We start from the raw sequence: 14,589 nt of genomic DNA on the forward strand, positions 1-14,589 counted from the left end.
AAATATGGATATGGAGTCATCAGATATAGAGGAATAAAATCCAAGCTGCAGTTGGCTTGCGTCAAACAATACAGATTTCTGTAATTACGTTTCCACTATTTTTAATATTGAAAAATATATATAAATTAAGGTAAATATCACTGTAAAGGGAATTTACCAGTAGCCGTCGCCTGAGTGGATGAGTGAGCTTCCACATGACTGATTAAAGTCATTTGATTTGTTAGGTAACCACTTACGTATGTGACACATTTTCACAATCAATTTGTTAAAGGTCAGAGGGCAAAGACAAGGTGAGACAATAAACTAAAATATTAAATAATATGTGGTTATATGCATCCGCACTAGTCCTTACAGACTAGTGGTCGTGTTATTGGTGTGTTTAATATAACTATTACAACTTTTTCTATAAAAAAGTACAGTTTCAATTTTAATTTCTTAAATTGTTTGCAGGCTAAACGTGTAACGTGTGGCATTATTTTAAAAGAAACATCTCCAAGTCTACGTGTATGAAACTATTTGTGATTGAATGAGATTCCAGTTTATTTCTCATGCATAAGTGGACTAACACTGCATTGTAATGTTACATTATTATATCCCTTTCTCTGATGATGGCAGACAGGTCCATCAATAAATAAAGTCCGATGTTTTTTTTACAAATTAAAAGGTAGAACATTTCCAAAAAGCTGCAGCTCGTCATTTGACCAGCTCCCCGCCCTGAGACACCAATCATCACCATGCTGTCAAAAGCAGCGTCAGGGACGTCCTCTCCTCCTCCTCCTCGGATCAGCGCTGTGAGGAGTTCTCCAGGAGGACGTGTGCGTGTTACACACACACACAAATAAACCCGTTTTTTGTGGACTCAACCCTGCGTCTTTATTGGACGCTGTCTCTCTCTCTTGGAGATCTCCTTGGACGCGCTTTCTCTGCGCTTTGGTCTCCTCGTGAACTCGCCGTGCGCGACGGGGCCCAACAATGGAGTCATCTCTCGAGTTTTCCAGCTCCGTGGGCAGCGTGTCCTCCCTGATGAGTCGCTGTCGGACCTTCAAGGTGCTCGTGATCGGAGACTCGGCGGTGGGGAAGACCTGCCTCACGCACCGGCTGTGCGCCGGAGAGTTCCCCAGCCGAGCGGAGGCCACCATCGGGGTGGACTTCCGCGAAAGACAGCTGGACATCCACGGAGAGAAAATTAAGGTGAGCGTGGCATCGCGTGCGCATCAATTGAACCAAAATAAATGAAAGTGCGGACACGTTCAGCGGGCTTAACGCGTGAGGGAATGTGCCAAACTCACTCTTTGTCTTTACGCACGGCGGTAGCGATCGGACGCGTGGTTTGATTAAGTCAAGTCCTCCACGTCGTGTTGGTTCTTTTTCGGGTGAATCCCGTGTCATTTACACAATGGGGCCACCTCCTGTTGCTTAATCAACCTGGACAAACAAAACGGAGCCCTCCGGGGACATACTCGTTTTCTCATTTTCCTCCATTTTGCACTCGTTCGTGCTTTTTCCCGGTGACTTATGTTGTTACTGCCCGTTTTTATGGTCCCTTAGTGATCTCTCTTACTCCTGTGAGTTATTTGCTGCAGGCTGAATTCCCTGGTTGGAATCAAACCAGCAGGCCCGCTTGCCTGTGAGTCTCTGCACGTTGCATGATTCACTCTGGTATTTAACTTTTTTTCTTCTCTTTTTTTAAATTAAAGTCCAAATTCAGATCAGATGTTTGCCCTCCAAGTTCTGACGTGTTCGTTTTAAACCCCGTTGTCGGGACATGTGAGGGACTCGCAAGTTTATGCGATGATCTCAAATCTGTGGGTGTTGGTGGGTTCGTGCTGTTTCCTCAGGGTTTTGAAACCACCACATAGAGGAAGTGCTCGTCAGAGGGGACTGTGGATTTGTTTGTAGGGTGGAGAAGGTCTTTAGCTCTGCTCCTAGTGCAGACAACTTTATAGAATTCTGTTCAAAATAAAGGTGCAGTTAAAGGTGCATTATGTAAAATCTGACCACATCCTCCAAACCAATAGGAGGCAGCATTTCCCCTCGATCACAGTCGGAACTGGGGGGATTGTTCACTTTGCGCCATGTTTTTCACATTGCCTCCGTAGGTTTAATTTTTATAGTGCTTTTTTTTTTTTTTTTTTTGCTATGCAATGTAACTTGAGCAGTTTTATAGGACTTCCATGATATCATATTCACTTTAAAAGAAAAAGTTTCATGTCAATAAAATCAATACTCGAGTCCCGCAGGGCCATTCGAAGTCAGATCACAAGTCCTCAGAAGATAATTCTAACTGTTTACACGTCCTCTGTCTCACAAGTGCTGATGAATGATTCACCATCTCAAGAGTTTCAAGAGTTTTCGTCTCATGTTGTACAAAGTCCTTTTTAATTATCATTGTCAAAAACATCAAGTGCCCTTTAAGTATTTTATAAGATGTTAAGAGAAGAGAGCTTTGATGTTCACGTTAACTTGTTTATTCAGTGTTTTAAATTAGTTTCCCCCCACAATGACGCTTCACCTAATGTGTGTGTGTCAGCATGATTCAGACTATTTCAACACGTGATTTATTTTCCTTTCCTTTGCTTCCCTTTCATTATTTCCTCTGTCTCGTTTTTTTTTTTTTTTTTTTCTGTCTCTGCCACCTCGTCATCATCACCAGCTCCAACTTTGGGACACGGCAGGACAGGAGCGTTTCCGTAAGTCCATGGTGCAGCACTACTATCGCAACGTGCACGCCGTGCTCTTCGTGTATGACGTCACCTGCCCCGCCAGCTTCAGCAGCCTGACCGCCTGGATAGAAGAGTGCAGGCAGCACTCCCTCGGCCAGGAAATCCCCAGGTGAAGGTCTTTCAGCAGGAGACTGCTGGGATGCACTAAGTAAATTTGTATGAAATACATTGTTAAAAATGAATGTTTTTAAAAAACAAGGTAAATAATGCCTTTCCTTATTAGATATCTGCTCATTGGCGTACGTCTCCAAAACAGAAAAGAGTAGTTTCCCCTTTTAAATTGTATCAAACGTCTCTGGTTAAGTCAACATCTGACAAACCATGGTTCTCTTTTTGTGCAACTCTTTGTATCATCGGCCTTCATTTGTCCCCTTGTGTTGCACAATCTCCTCCCAGGTTCCTGGTGGGTAACAAAAGTGACCTCCGTGACCCCAGCAGAACCGACGGCCAGGTGAGCCAGGAGCAGGCGAGGAGCTTCGCCAAAGCCCACGGCATGGTGTGTTTTGAAACGTCCGCCAAGAACCCGCCAGACAAATGCGCGAGCGCTCGACGAGGCGATGCGGAGCTTCTGCATCGGCAGGATATGGTGGAGGACATTGTTGTTGCTCTTGGTGCCAAACTGAAGAAGCAGAAGATACCTGGAGCAGCAAACGACTCGATGTACGGCTCCTTTAAAATCCTGAACAAGAAGAGGACGGAGAAAGCGGTGTGGACCTGCTGCTGAGAGACACAGGGAACCGCTGACCCTTTCCGATGGAACAATGTGACGTTTTTTTTAGCTCTTCTTAATGATCGTGTGTATGACTGTACGTGTCTATGTCAACAAGATAATTAGCATTGTGTGCATAATGATACTATTTGACCATAGACAACAATGCAGATCTTTTTTTAAAATTTGAAATACAGTTGCTGTTACACCTACGCTGAGCTTTAATATTTATACTCTTAAATATGAGTATGTTCTTCTTGGAAATTCTATGTGTGTTTGTGATTTTCTTCTTTACAATTGCTGCCAAATAAAAGACTGTGAATGTAAACATTGTTTGGTAGAGGATGTGTATGCAGCTAACTTTAGCACCGAGGTGTTAACATAATCCTGGCCCTTGAGGGTCTCACCACGGGACTGCGTCCTGATCGACGAAGCATCACAGCGGTCAGACACCAGTCTTGTGCGTGAGCAGTGTGGCCATTGTGTATCACATGCGTTGTGATTGCATGTCCAATCGGTGATTCAGAAGTCATCACATGATGAGGGGAAACCTCTTCTGCTCAATGGGCGAGCCAACGTGTGTGTGTGTGTGTGTGTGTGTGTCACAGTGGTGCAACATTCAACAGCCAACTGATGAGAAAACTTTAGACTTAAAAGGGACGGAAGTCGCTCTTTTTTTTTCTTCTCTTCATTTGTCTGATTGGCTCTGCACAATCTTTAAATATCGTTCAATTTAGCTGAAAAAGTGAACTAAAGAACTCAATCTTAATTCTCTATTTTGATGGTTTGTTGTGAACAACTACGTTAAAAAGAGTAAAGATTGCTCGCACAGCTTCAATTACTACGTGCGGGACTGCGTGTTGATGGAGCAAGTTTATATTTGGACATCTGGGAATAGTCCAACTCCTAACACGGTGATGTCAATTTAACTAGTCCAAGTCCAAGTGTATCTCAACTGGGCTGGAGCTGTACAACCGTTGCATGTTAAACTAAAGATAACCACACCTGAAAGGTGCTGTGACATAAATAACTGACTTCCCATTTACCCCTGTGATGAAAAGGGAACTTATTTTTCTGGGAAAGCATGTACTCTGCGCACGTAAAGGTTTGACCGTGTTCTGCATGTAGACTGGACCTGATGTGTTCGCCGCACGGTACACAAATATCAATGTTTTGGTAGAGAGAAGCGAGGACCCAGGACAGAACCTGGGGGGACTCCAGCGGGGGGAGATCGTCTCTGAGTTACCCGGTAAAGTGTGGATGTCGAGGTAGGGTGAGAGAAGGGAGGGAGCAGAGCCTGGGAGTTCCCGAAGGAACGAAACAAGGACCTGGTGGTTGACTGTGTCAAATGCAGCAGAAAAGGTGGAGTAGGATGAGAACAGAGGAGAGAGAGAGAGGAAACAGCAAGGAGGGCAGTCTCTGTCAAGTTGGTCTTCCTTGAAGCCTTACCGGTGAGGGTCAAGAAGACGGTTGTGGTGGAGATAGGAGGAGACCTGGTTGAAGATGGCTCGCTCTAGAGTTTTGGGAAGAGGGCAGGAAAGAGACAGGCCTGTTTCTGGGTGCTGGGTTTCTTCAGGAGAGGGTTGACTCTTGCCTCCTTCAGAGAGTTATGGAAACAGCCAATAGACTGTGTTGATAAGAAGGAAGAGAAAAGGAAGAAGGTCAGGACGGAGCAATAGACTGGAAAATGTGAGACGGGATGGAGTCAAGGGAGCAGGTGGTTGGATGGACAGAGGTTACCAAGGTGAGGACTTGGTTGGGTCAATAAATATTATGCATCCGGTGTCAAACAGTATCATAGTGTGGGTGGGCGTAAACATATTTAATGTTAGTGAAAGACAGTAACACATATTGTTTTATGCACATGGCGCAGGCGCACAACACCTCTGGAACAGCGCGCAACTCCAACTTGACGTCCTATTGACGAGGTTTCCACACATCGCTTCTAAACCTGTTCCGCCAAGTCGCCAGCAGGGGGCGCGTTACTCTCCCTCGCAGGAGGGGTTGTCCTCTCTGCAATCAGCATCGGACAGCAGCCGAGCCGCTCTTCGTCTTTAAAAGCTGCTGGAAACACACGCACGCACTCACCTGCTGCTGATAACCGAGCTACGATGTTCTGCAGGCGGGCGTTCCAGAGAGTCGGGCCGCTGGCGCGGAGGGCGTTCAGGCCAACGTCCAGGAATGGTGAGCAGCCTAAAAGTTAAAGTTAGTGACTTCTGAGTGGAATTCACGCGATTTCCCATCACATTTGAGCGAATTAGATTTAAAGTTCGCAGCCCGGTGCGTCTGGATTAAACATGCATCCGACTAATTGCTTCATTGCTTAATAATGATTTGTGTCGCAGGTTTTAAGCGCCGTTACACGCACTTTTTTTTTCTTTTTCAGAGAAACATTTTTTGGTAGCATCGATTTGTTTTAAATGTTTCGGTTTTTATGCAGAATCTGTGCGTCAAAGGCTTTATTCTCACAGGTTTCCATTGCGCATAGCCGCACTAGGAGGTGTGTCCTGCTTTGGGAACACGCAGTTCTTGCACGTTAACTGTCTCACACGAACGTCAATAAAAAAACTCGTTTTCAAATAAAAGTTTTTTATAAGCTTCAAAACATTTTAAATGGGAGTATTCAAGTTCCGAGCTTTTGCAGAATTCGCTTCAGTTCATTTACGTGCGATTCTCCTTCGCGTCATGGTTACAAGTTGTCCTGGGACACGTAACGAGAAGCTCGTATAAAACAAAAACTTGATGCTGATAACTAGTCACCCATTAAACCTGGAAAAAACTATTCCTTAAGTTTGTTTCTAACTCCTATTTGCATGTAAAGTGGATTTTGATCAGGGCCTTTCAGGAGGCTTTTGCCTGATCTTCCTGGACTCTGGTATCTGAGCGTGTGGAATTCAGCCTGAGGTCAAACTGCTGCATTGATTTCCTGTATGAACCTCTGAAGCAGACGAGACCTTTTTTCTTTTCTCTTTTTTTCTTTCTACAAAACCTCGGCCCTTATGATTTCCTCTTTATTCCGGGATAATTGCTTGTGTGCACCCCTCGTCGTCGCCTGGTTCTCCTGCAGGCCTTCCTGTGTACTGAGACATGTCGGCTGGCAGCAGGGTAGCATGTACCCAACATGACACGTGTGTCATCGCGACAGCCATTTTGTCTGTTGTTGCCTGACATTTTTTACAGGCTTGAACCTCACTGCAGGGATTAAACGATTACCTGTATAAATAACCTGTACTTGGCCTTGTGCCGGCATGGCGTTGCTGTGTCATGGTATTAAGAGGATCAATGCTTGAGGACACACTGCTACAGTGGCTCCAGATCAACAACAGGATCATGTCCAGCTCTTAAAGAAAACAAAACATTAATCAGTTTCTGCTTGGGGGGCGATCAATAAAAGCCCAAAACAAATGAGATAAAACATGCATGTCGGTGATATTTTGACCTAATCGGGCGAGGGTCATGCTAAAGCTGTATCTTCCGGTTTGTGTGCTAGAGACACGTAGAAGGATCGTGGGCTGTGGCGGCGTTTGGGACGAAGGCTGCTGCAGCCCGTCACAATGCCCACCAAATGATAACGCAAGCATTTGGCAGATCCTCCAACTCCTGACACGTGTTGAGTGACTATCTAATGGGCTAATCTAAGATCTGGAAATGATTCTGTGCTTTGGGGATTTGATGCAAGCAAACAATTTAATTTGGCTGCTGTTAAATCTTTCCATTTCCTCTGCCATAACTTAGCAGGGCTCAACAGGCCCTGCGTGTAACCGGATTAAGGGATGGAGATGTTGACACGACCAGAATGCAACAGTCTCTGTGACCAGGATAAATTGTGATGGGAATTTCCTGAATAAAATTATGAAATGGTACTTGGTCAGTGTGATTTTAATCAATTGCTCACTTTGTAGCATGAAATCAAATGATTTATAATCAATTTCTGGTTGAATGTTTACAGGACTTTCTTGCTTTTTTAAATTCATTGCATGTAAACTTCATTTCTGAGGTTCCAGTTTCCAACCCAACGTTGTTCTTCTGCCCATGTGTCTCTCAGCAGCTCCAGTGCGACACATGGCCTTCGGGATCCCTGGTGGCTCCTCCAACATGGCGTACATTGTCCTGTGTGGCGGAGGCGTCACTGCCGCAGTCGTCTATGTGAGTATCTGTTCGTCTGACCTGCATTGTGACCAGGTGGCAACCTTTTTAGAGTCTGATAAGCGTAGCAAAGGCTGAACTGCCTTTTAAATTGCATTCTGGATGCTGCAAAATGTGGTCCTTCTGCTGGGATTTCTTTCTGATTCTATTCTTTTTTTCCCAGTAAATTTAAACCGTAAAATCTAATCATGTAATTCTCAGAAACATGGTAGATTTACTCAAAATGAAAGTTATGCTGTACAGGCTGATTGTAGCAGTCGTCAAAATGGAGCATCTAAAAACCGCTCTTTGTGCTTTCTACATACAGTCCACACACTGGCTATCGGGCCCCTGGCGACGCACAAGTGCATATCAGCTGTTTAATGTTAGCCAAATGTCAACGAAGGTGGACACTTTATTAATGTTATCATTTGTGTGCTGGAATGTAGTAAATGTGTATCTGCTCTTTTTCGCAGGCCTACAAGACGGTCGGCGGCAACGGTGAGCGCCATGAGGACCGACTCGCCACCATGGCCGTCATAGAAAAGGGTCAGCGAGTGACGCACACTCACAAAACGCACGCGCCAACTCCTGTGGTTACACTCCAAATTAGGCTACAGAATATTCATGCAGTTGCATCTACAGCAAATTGCTTCTTGCTTGCACGAAGCATTTACGGAATTGTACAAGAATGGAAGTAATTGTTAACCCCTGCATGCTCTCAAGGGCAACACAATCCTTCTGCTGTTAAGCAGCTGTGTTTAGTATGTTAACATTTTGTTGGCACTTAACGTACATTAGTACATTAGCTGGGCTGTTCTCCGTAATGACGGGCAAAAATAAATCAGACAATCGTGCTGCATTGCCTAGCCGGTTCTGGCTGCACCACCCAAATATCGACTACGGTGGAATGATCACACTCAATGGGTTTATCTTGCCTGTCTGTTCCGATTTCTGTCTGCGACTCGTTTGTCTATTCAGCCGGGATGTTGAGATCATGGCTGCGCGCCCAGAGCAGCTAACTAGCCTGTAATGGGATAAGCTGCGTCTGCATCTGGTTCAGTTGTGAGCATGCAGGCCGGAGGGGTTTTTGGTCAGGCGTGCAGAGCTGGAGAGTGAACTGCTCCTTTTTTTTTCTTTTTTTCTTTTTAAACCAACCAGAGATCACATTATGTAACACAGAAAACTCTACTTTTTCGATATACTTTTTCGAAATACTTACTCGAAGATTTATATTAAAACTATAGATGGAGCTATCCTCTATTCAGCTGGGACTTTATTTGTTATTGCTGAAAGTCACTATAGATTTGCTGTAAAAGCAGGCGGTTGTAAGGAACTGCTTGAATGTAATGGCTTGCAGTTAGAAGCAAACATCTTTACTGAGGTTTGAAGTTATATTTCTGTTCTGAGGATGACATGTGGCAATTAAAGTTTCTTTCCCTTATCCAAAATTATGATTCACTTTTTTTAAACCGTAAGACACAAAAATTAAGCTTATAAGAGTAGTCATCATAGTCAGACTGCACTTATTTATCGCTGCTCTCCAACTTCTTGATCTGCAGCACCGGAAGTTGCCGCTCCTGCAGCTGAACCCGCCGCATTGGAGGAGGCAGCGCCGACCCCCGAGGTCCTGGCTGAGGTTGTTGAGGAGTCTGGCCCTGCTCCTGCCGAACCAGTAGCCGAGGCTGCTGCTGAACCCGACGTGCTTGCAGAGTCCATCCCTGCAGAACCAGTAGCAGAGACCGCTCCCGAACCTGCCGTCGAGGCGGTGTCTGAAGAAGAAGCTGCAGCCGAGGTGGTCGTTGCAGAGCCGGCACCGACAGAAGAAGCCGCTCCAGCTGCCGTGGAAGATGAGTCTGCTGCCACCGTGGAGGTTGCTGCCACCGAGGAGACGCCGGCAGAGGCCCCTGCAGCAGAAGCCCACTTGGCAGAAAGTGCTGGTATGGCAGTAGTAGATGGAGTCCCCCCTGCTCCCGCCGCTGAAGCAGAGAGCGGCTCTGCAGCCCCCGAGGCTGAGGCCGCACCTGCTGCAGTGGTGGCTGCATGAAGCTGTGATGGTGCCATAGATTCCCAGGAAGTAGGCCTCACTTAGTTGTGCTGTAGGCCCAAGAAAAAGGACTCCTGAAACCCTATTTTGATGAAAGTGAAATGATGAAAGTGGGTGATTCACTTCTGGGGGTTTTTCCAGTCCATTTTTTGGGCCCAACCTTCACACCCAGATCCACAACATTTAGCATTAAGCAGTCTGTTCAAATTCAGTTTCTATAGGAATTCTATAAATGGTGTAAAGCCACATTCCATTCTGGTGCTGTACAGTTGAAGAGCTGGTGACACAAGGGATGGAAGTAAGTTGACCGTTTTTGTTCGTTGTGCCTTTTTAAAAACGTGACCGCCTCTATCTTTGCCTTTTTATGTCAGCGCGGTGAACGAATGTCGTTAGCCCAGTTTGATAAGTTGTTTGGCACTTGCACTTGTTTGCTGCTCAGCAAATGCTTACGCCCAGCAATGCCATTAATCATTGCTTTGCTTCAGCAAGAAGCGAGAGATGGAACACAAAATTGTTTGACCAAAAACCAGTTGGCTCTTACTGTCTGCAGTTCTTGACTTGTTTTTTTTTTTTCTCCACATTGGAATTCACCAGCCATGTGGAAGACCTTTATTGTGTAAATCTTACTGCTGCTTTCTCTAATCTCACTCAACTCTATAGGCATTATATTCTATCATAATGCAGTTTTCAAAGAATAAAAAAAATCACTGGATGTGACTCAATATTGCATTTGTACTCTATGAATGTGGTCGTCTGTTTGCGTAAATCTGAAAAGTGTAGGTTGTAAAAATAATTGGTTTGATTTGACAAACCGTTTAAATCTAGATTCCTTTACCTGCCTGTGGCTTTGATGGTAGAACATAATATGCAAATGATATTGTATGTGTAGAAACACTTTTTTTTGTTGTTTGGAAATGTTAAATTTCTTGTCCACGTTTATGCTCCTTTCCGCCAATCCGCCAATCAAATATCCACTTGCAAAGCTGGAGATAAAATAACTATGTTCAATGCTTTTTAAATGAATAAATCCTACATGCAAATGGACACGCCCAATCAAATCTGTAGCCTTGTTCCCCTACATGAAGACATTGTATACTACATAAAAAAAAAAAAAAATGTATATAGGTTAAATGTGCTTCACGCTGTAAGGAGCTGGTTGCAACGCTGAGGAACCACCAGATGCATGTGACGGCTCTGCACCACAACTTGAGGAATCAAGAGATATTTGGCCTTATGCATGCACCTTCCATAAATCTTTCTGAAACTTTTAGTGTGAGATTTTGAGCCTTGTGGTCCGTGCCATTAATCCTACATTACAATGCTTGGTTTTAGTTGTACTAGCTGCTCATCAGCATGACCGATGGGCTCATTGCTGGTAGCCAGCCAAAACTATATTATTTGACTTACGCAAACATTTATGATTCATCAGTATCAAAAGTGCTTAAGGCTTCCATACTGACATTTAGTGCCGTCATGTGTCTTTTCCTAAAGGTCAACTAGCACAGGGAGCATGAACGGGGAAGTTAGTCTCCTGTATAGTATGCGCTGAACTTTTGGTGACTATTGACCAGACAATAGAAAATCACTACGGGTAAGATTTTTTTTTTTTTAACATTTCAACCAATTGGACCATAAATTCATGTTCCCCATTAAAATTGTGTGTATTCCTAGTTTAATTTAGAAAAATGTATTTAGAAAAAAGCGGTAAAACTCTAAGAATGGAACAATTTCCTGTTTTTAGTTAAATAATTGAACTATTAATTACTATTTAAAAGGGTGCTTTTTTTTAATATATACAAATCTACTTAAATGGACACCCTTAATGTCCTTGAGTCTTTTCCAGATAAACATCAAACCATACGGTGCGTGGATGCTGCATTCGTTTATACAGTGACGTTTTGTATTGTACCTATAGCTTCTAAAGAAGTTTAAGACATTGATAATAAAAGCCATTTTACTGCACATGAAGCTCATTTAACTTCAATGTTAAGATTTATCTAAAATCTCTCTCAGCCACTACTTCCTGTCCTCCTCTCATTCAGAGTCCTTGCCTGATCTGCTCACAGCAGTGAAAGTCTTGGCTGGCCCTCCGATTGAGATAGCGGCAGCTTCTGTTGAGAACAGTCTGGTGGAAGGTTTGGACTTTCCACTGAAGGTGGTCGAACCAGAAGCTGTGGAAGCGACCACAGAGGAGGTAGCCAAAGAAGCTCAAGAGGTGACCATGGTGAACGAGGAGTCGAAGCCTGCAGATGCTGAACAGCTGGTTGAAGAAGGGACAGCTGCCAGTGTAGAGGCAGCGCTGGAGGAGGAGGTGGCTGCGTCTCTGTCTGAGGAAGCTACAACTTCAGTCCTGGCTGTGGAGGAGGAGGAGGGGGAGAAGGAGGAGGAGGTCCAGTCTGAAGACCAGACTGCGGACTCTGCAGCTGTCCGGGAGGAAGCCGCTGCCTCTTCTGATACCCCACCTGAAGATGCTGCTCCTGCTGAGGAGGCCACCACTGCTGCTGAAGCTGCTCCTCTGGATGACACGCCGCCCGATGCGGAGACATGGGTGGATGACGTAGCAGCCGAAGCTTTGGCAGCAACGCACAGTGAAGCTGCAGCAGTCGTAGATGCGAGTCAGCTGGCAGCAGCCTCCTCCGGGTCAGACCTGGAGGTGCTCTCAGCTGCTGGACCAGGAGCTACGTCAGAAGCTCCAGGGCAGGAGTCCAAGCGCTGCCACTCTTGCCACTTTGCTCCATCAATAGCCGTCGAAGTGGCGCCACCTGCTGCTTTGGGAGTGCAGCCGTCCGGTGAGGAAGATGTGGATGTTGCAGAGGAGGTCAAGGAGGCAGAGTCCCTGGTTGAAGGACAAAGTAAGATCATACGAAGTGACGTGCAAGTCAAATGCCTACTGAGTGTAATCTATAATACTTTATGAGGGTTAGAATTATTTCTTTCTATGGTTAATTGTAAAGTGAGGACACAGTAATATACAACATACCCTCTCCACTGCCCCAAAGTAAAGTAAGTAAATTCCACAAATATTTTGGCCTACCAGATGAAGCGTATACCATATTACATATTTGAAGAAGGTAAGTAGTTTAGGGTAAGGAAGGGCACATTTTCTATTATTTTTTTTAACAAATTGACAAAATAGTGTGAGATTGTGAATCATGGGCACGGTGACAATTTCAGTTGCTAAATAGCTGCACTAATTACTTCTGTAATCGGATCTGAGCCCTTATTCATTATCTCAGTTCCACTGACTTTTTTCCGATGTTAGAAACTAATTGACGTAGAGGCAGATATGGATCCTTGCGTTTGAGGTCGACCACCATCACCTACAAAAGCATCTTAAACTTAATGTAATGAAGGTTTCCGAGTAGCTGGTGATGACGGCCGCACTAAAGACCAGCATCTGTATACCAAAGCTTTTCAATTGCAAAGCTCTCGAATACTGTGCTGTGATTTAGGAAGACCACCCGATTTATTGGAAACCTCAAGATTGAGTTTGCATCACATGTTAAAATATGTGATTCAAGCACAGATTAACAATACAAAGACACCATGTGGCTAAATTTGCGGCTCCTCAATTTTAGCTTTAAAATGATATAGTCTTCCCTGTATTTGGCTCTGACCACGTGTATTTCTGCCTGTATCCACAGAGCCAAAGGTGTCCAACTGGACAGTAAAAAGCTGCTCAGTGATGTAATAGTACAGTTAAGAAGGTAAACGGCCAAATGCTGCACGGCTGTGAGCACAGCTGTCTGTGTAAAGCTAGAGGCAGTAGAATGGACATATTCAGGATCAGCTGTTCGGTTGGTGAGACCAGTGTGACTCAGAGAGACTGTCACTAGACTTTTCTCTGCACTCCATTTAAATCCTGCTGCCCATGTCCATTCTACCTGTTTAAACTCTAGGTTGAGCATATTGCAAAATGACTTGGCCACGTTCCCTGAATGCCTTTCTGCCATGCAGACCAGTGTTGTGCTCGTTTGTTTCAGCGGCACAGACATTGGCGGTGGCAACGACCCAGTCGTGATGGACAGTGTGCCTTCTACAACACTCGCTTATCCGTCAACGGGGCCCGGATGGCCGATGAAAGCGGCACGGGGAGAACCAGCTACTGGTCTAATTAGTGAATGTGTCCTTTCAAATGTTTTCAAGGGGGTTTATTGTGTTTCTTCTGATCTTTAGTAGCCTTTGTGAAACTATTCCCATAATGTCTCTTGTCCTCTAGATGTCACTGTAGCATGACAAGTTGAGAGCACACAGGGTTCTTTGTAGTTGTTTCTAAGTGTTGGAAGGGTTTTGTTCTTTATGTAATGTTGTGACAGACTGATGTCAATATTCAGCTCAACAATAACTAGCAACTAAGACTGCACCAGATATTGTATTTGGGGAAATAGTTTAAATAGGTGCAGACATGAGAATGTTTAGTGGTTTAAGACCATCTCACCTTTATTGTGTTGCTTTCATAAAGGAAAACGTTACATATTAGATATTTGCTTTTTAAAGCTAGACTACAACTGGCATCATTAATGTGTGTATATATAATGTGATGTGAATGATTTTCTTCTTATTCTAGACTAATTTTCCTTCGACAACAAAGGATAGAAACATAATGTCCAGGGTCAACATGAACATTCAATCCAAAGAGGGTTGCAGATATATCATAATATATTGTCATCATTGAACTATGTATCATATGAACTAGTTAACATACCTCTTTGTATTTAGTCAAATACAATATCTTTCTTGTCATGAAAGTGTGCTCACATAGACAATAAAGTGATGGACAAACAATTCAAAGTTCGGCTGTTTATAAAGGTATGTTTAATAAACATGGTCTTGCACTGTGCTGTAGTGGATGTCAGTGGACCTTTTGATGGATCGATATAGATATTAGCTTTTCATGTTTTAGGAATACCATCAATTAATTGGAATACCAATTTAGTGACCATCTTCGTTGTCCTGAAACGGCCCATTGATGAGCTTTTAAAACC

General features: G+C 44.1%; 2 protein-coding genes across 5 annotated transcripts; both read left to right on the forward strand.

Annotated features, from left to right (window-relative positions):
* The first annotated feature begins 354 nt into the window (after positions 1-354).
* LOC120825156 (ras-related protein Rab-33B) lies at positions 355-3,760 on the forward strand. The gene is made up of 3 exons (XM_040186601.2): positions 355-1,191; positions 2,654-2,832; positions 3,120-3,760. Exons 1-3 carry the CDS (start codon positions 973-975, stop codon positions 3,445-3,447), a joined length of 726 nt encoding a protein of 241 aa, XP_040042535.1. The 5' UTR covers positions 355-972; the 3' UTR covers positions 3,448-3,760.
* Positions 3,761-5,307: 1,547 nt separating this feature from the next.
* Positions 5,308-14,395, forward strand: mgarpb (mitochondria localized glutamic acid rich protein b). 4 transcript variants are annotated; one of them, XM_040186456.2, is made up of 7 exons: positions 5,426-5,616; positions 7,481-7,578; positions 8,034-8,106; positions 9,120-9,497; positions 11,647-12,456; positions 13,249-13,311; positions 13,588-14,395. In XM_040186456.2, exons 1-6 carry the CDS (start codon positions 5,544-5,546, stop codon positions 13,293-13,295), a joined length of 1,479 nt encoding a protein of 492 aa, XP_040042390.2. In that variant the 5' UTR covers positions 5,426-5,543; the 3' UTR covers positions 13,296-13,311; positions 13,588-14,395. The 4 variants fall into 4 exon arrangements, with proteins under 4 accessions (XP_040042392.2, XP_040042390.2, XP_040042389.2 ...); XM_040186455.2 differs by having other exon boundaries at positions 5,427-5,616; positions 7,478-7,578; XM_040186458.2 differs by lacking the exon at positions 13,249-13,311 and having other exon boundaries at positions 5,308-5,616; positions 7,478-7,578.
* The last annotated feature ends 194 nt before the right edge of the window (positions 14,396-14,589 follow it).

Source organism: Gasterosteus aculeatus, chromosome 9 (genome assembly GCF_964276395.1).
Source record: "Gasterosteus aculeatus chromosome 9, fGasAcu3.hap1.1, whole genome shotgun sequence".
Lineage (NCBI taxonomy): Eukaryota > Metazoa > Chordata > Actinopteri > Perciformes > Gasterosteidae > Gasterosteus > Gasterosteus aculeatus.

Bases quoted from the DNA above. Each gene is read 5' to 3' on its own strand.
- mgarpb (XM_040186455.2), top strand. From the start codon at position 5,544: ATGTTCTGCAGGCGGGCGTTCCAGAGAGTCGGGCCGCTGGCGCGGAGG. The intron at 7,579-8,033 runs GTGAGTATCTGT...TCTTTTTCGCAG, and splicing joins TCACTGCCGCAGTCGTCTAT to GCCTACAAGACGGTCGGCGG. The intron at 9,498-11,646 runs GTATGGCAGTAG...CCTCTCATTCAG, and splicing joins CCACTTGGCAGAAAGTGCTG to AGTCCTTGCCTGATCTGCTC.
- LOC120825156 (XM_040186601.2), top strand. From the start codon at position 973: ATGGAGTCATCTCTCGAGTTTTCCAGCTCCGTGGGCAGCGTGTCCTCC. The intron at 1,192-2,653 runs GTGAGCGTGGCA...CATCATCACCAG, and splicing joins TCCACGGAGAGAAAATTAAG to CTCCAACTTTGGGACACGGC. The intron at 2,833-3,119 runs GTGAAGGTCTTT...ATCTCCTCCCAG, and splicing joins CTCGGCCAGGAAATCCCCAG to GTTCCTGGTGGGTAACAAAA.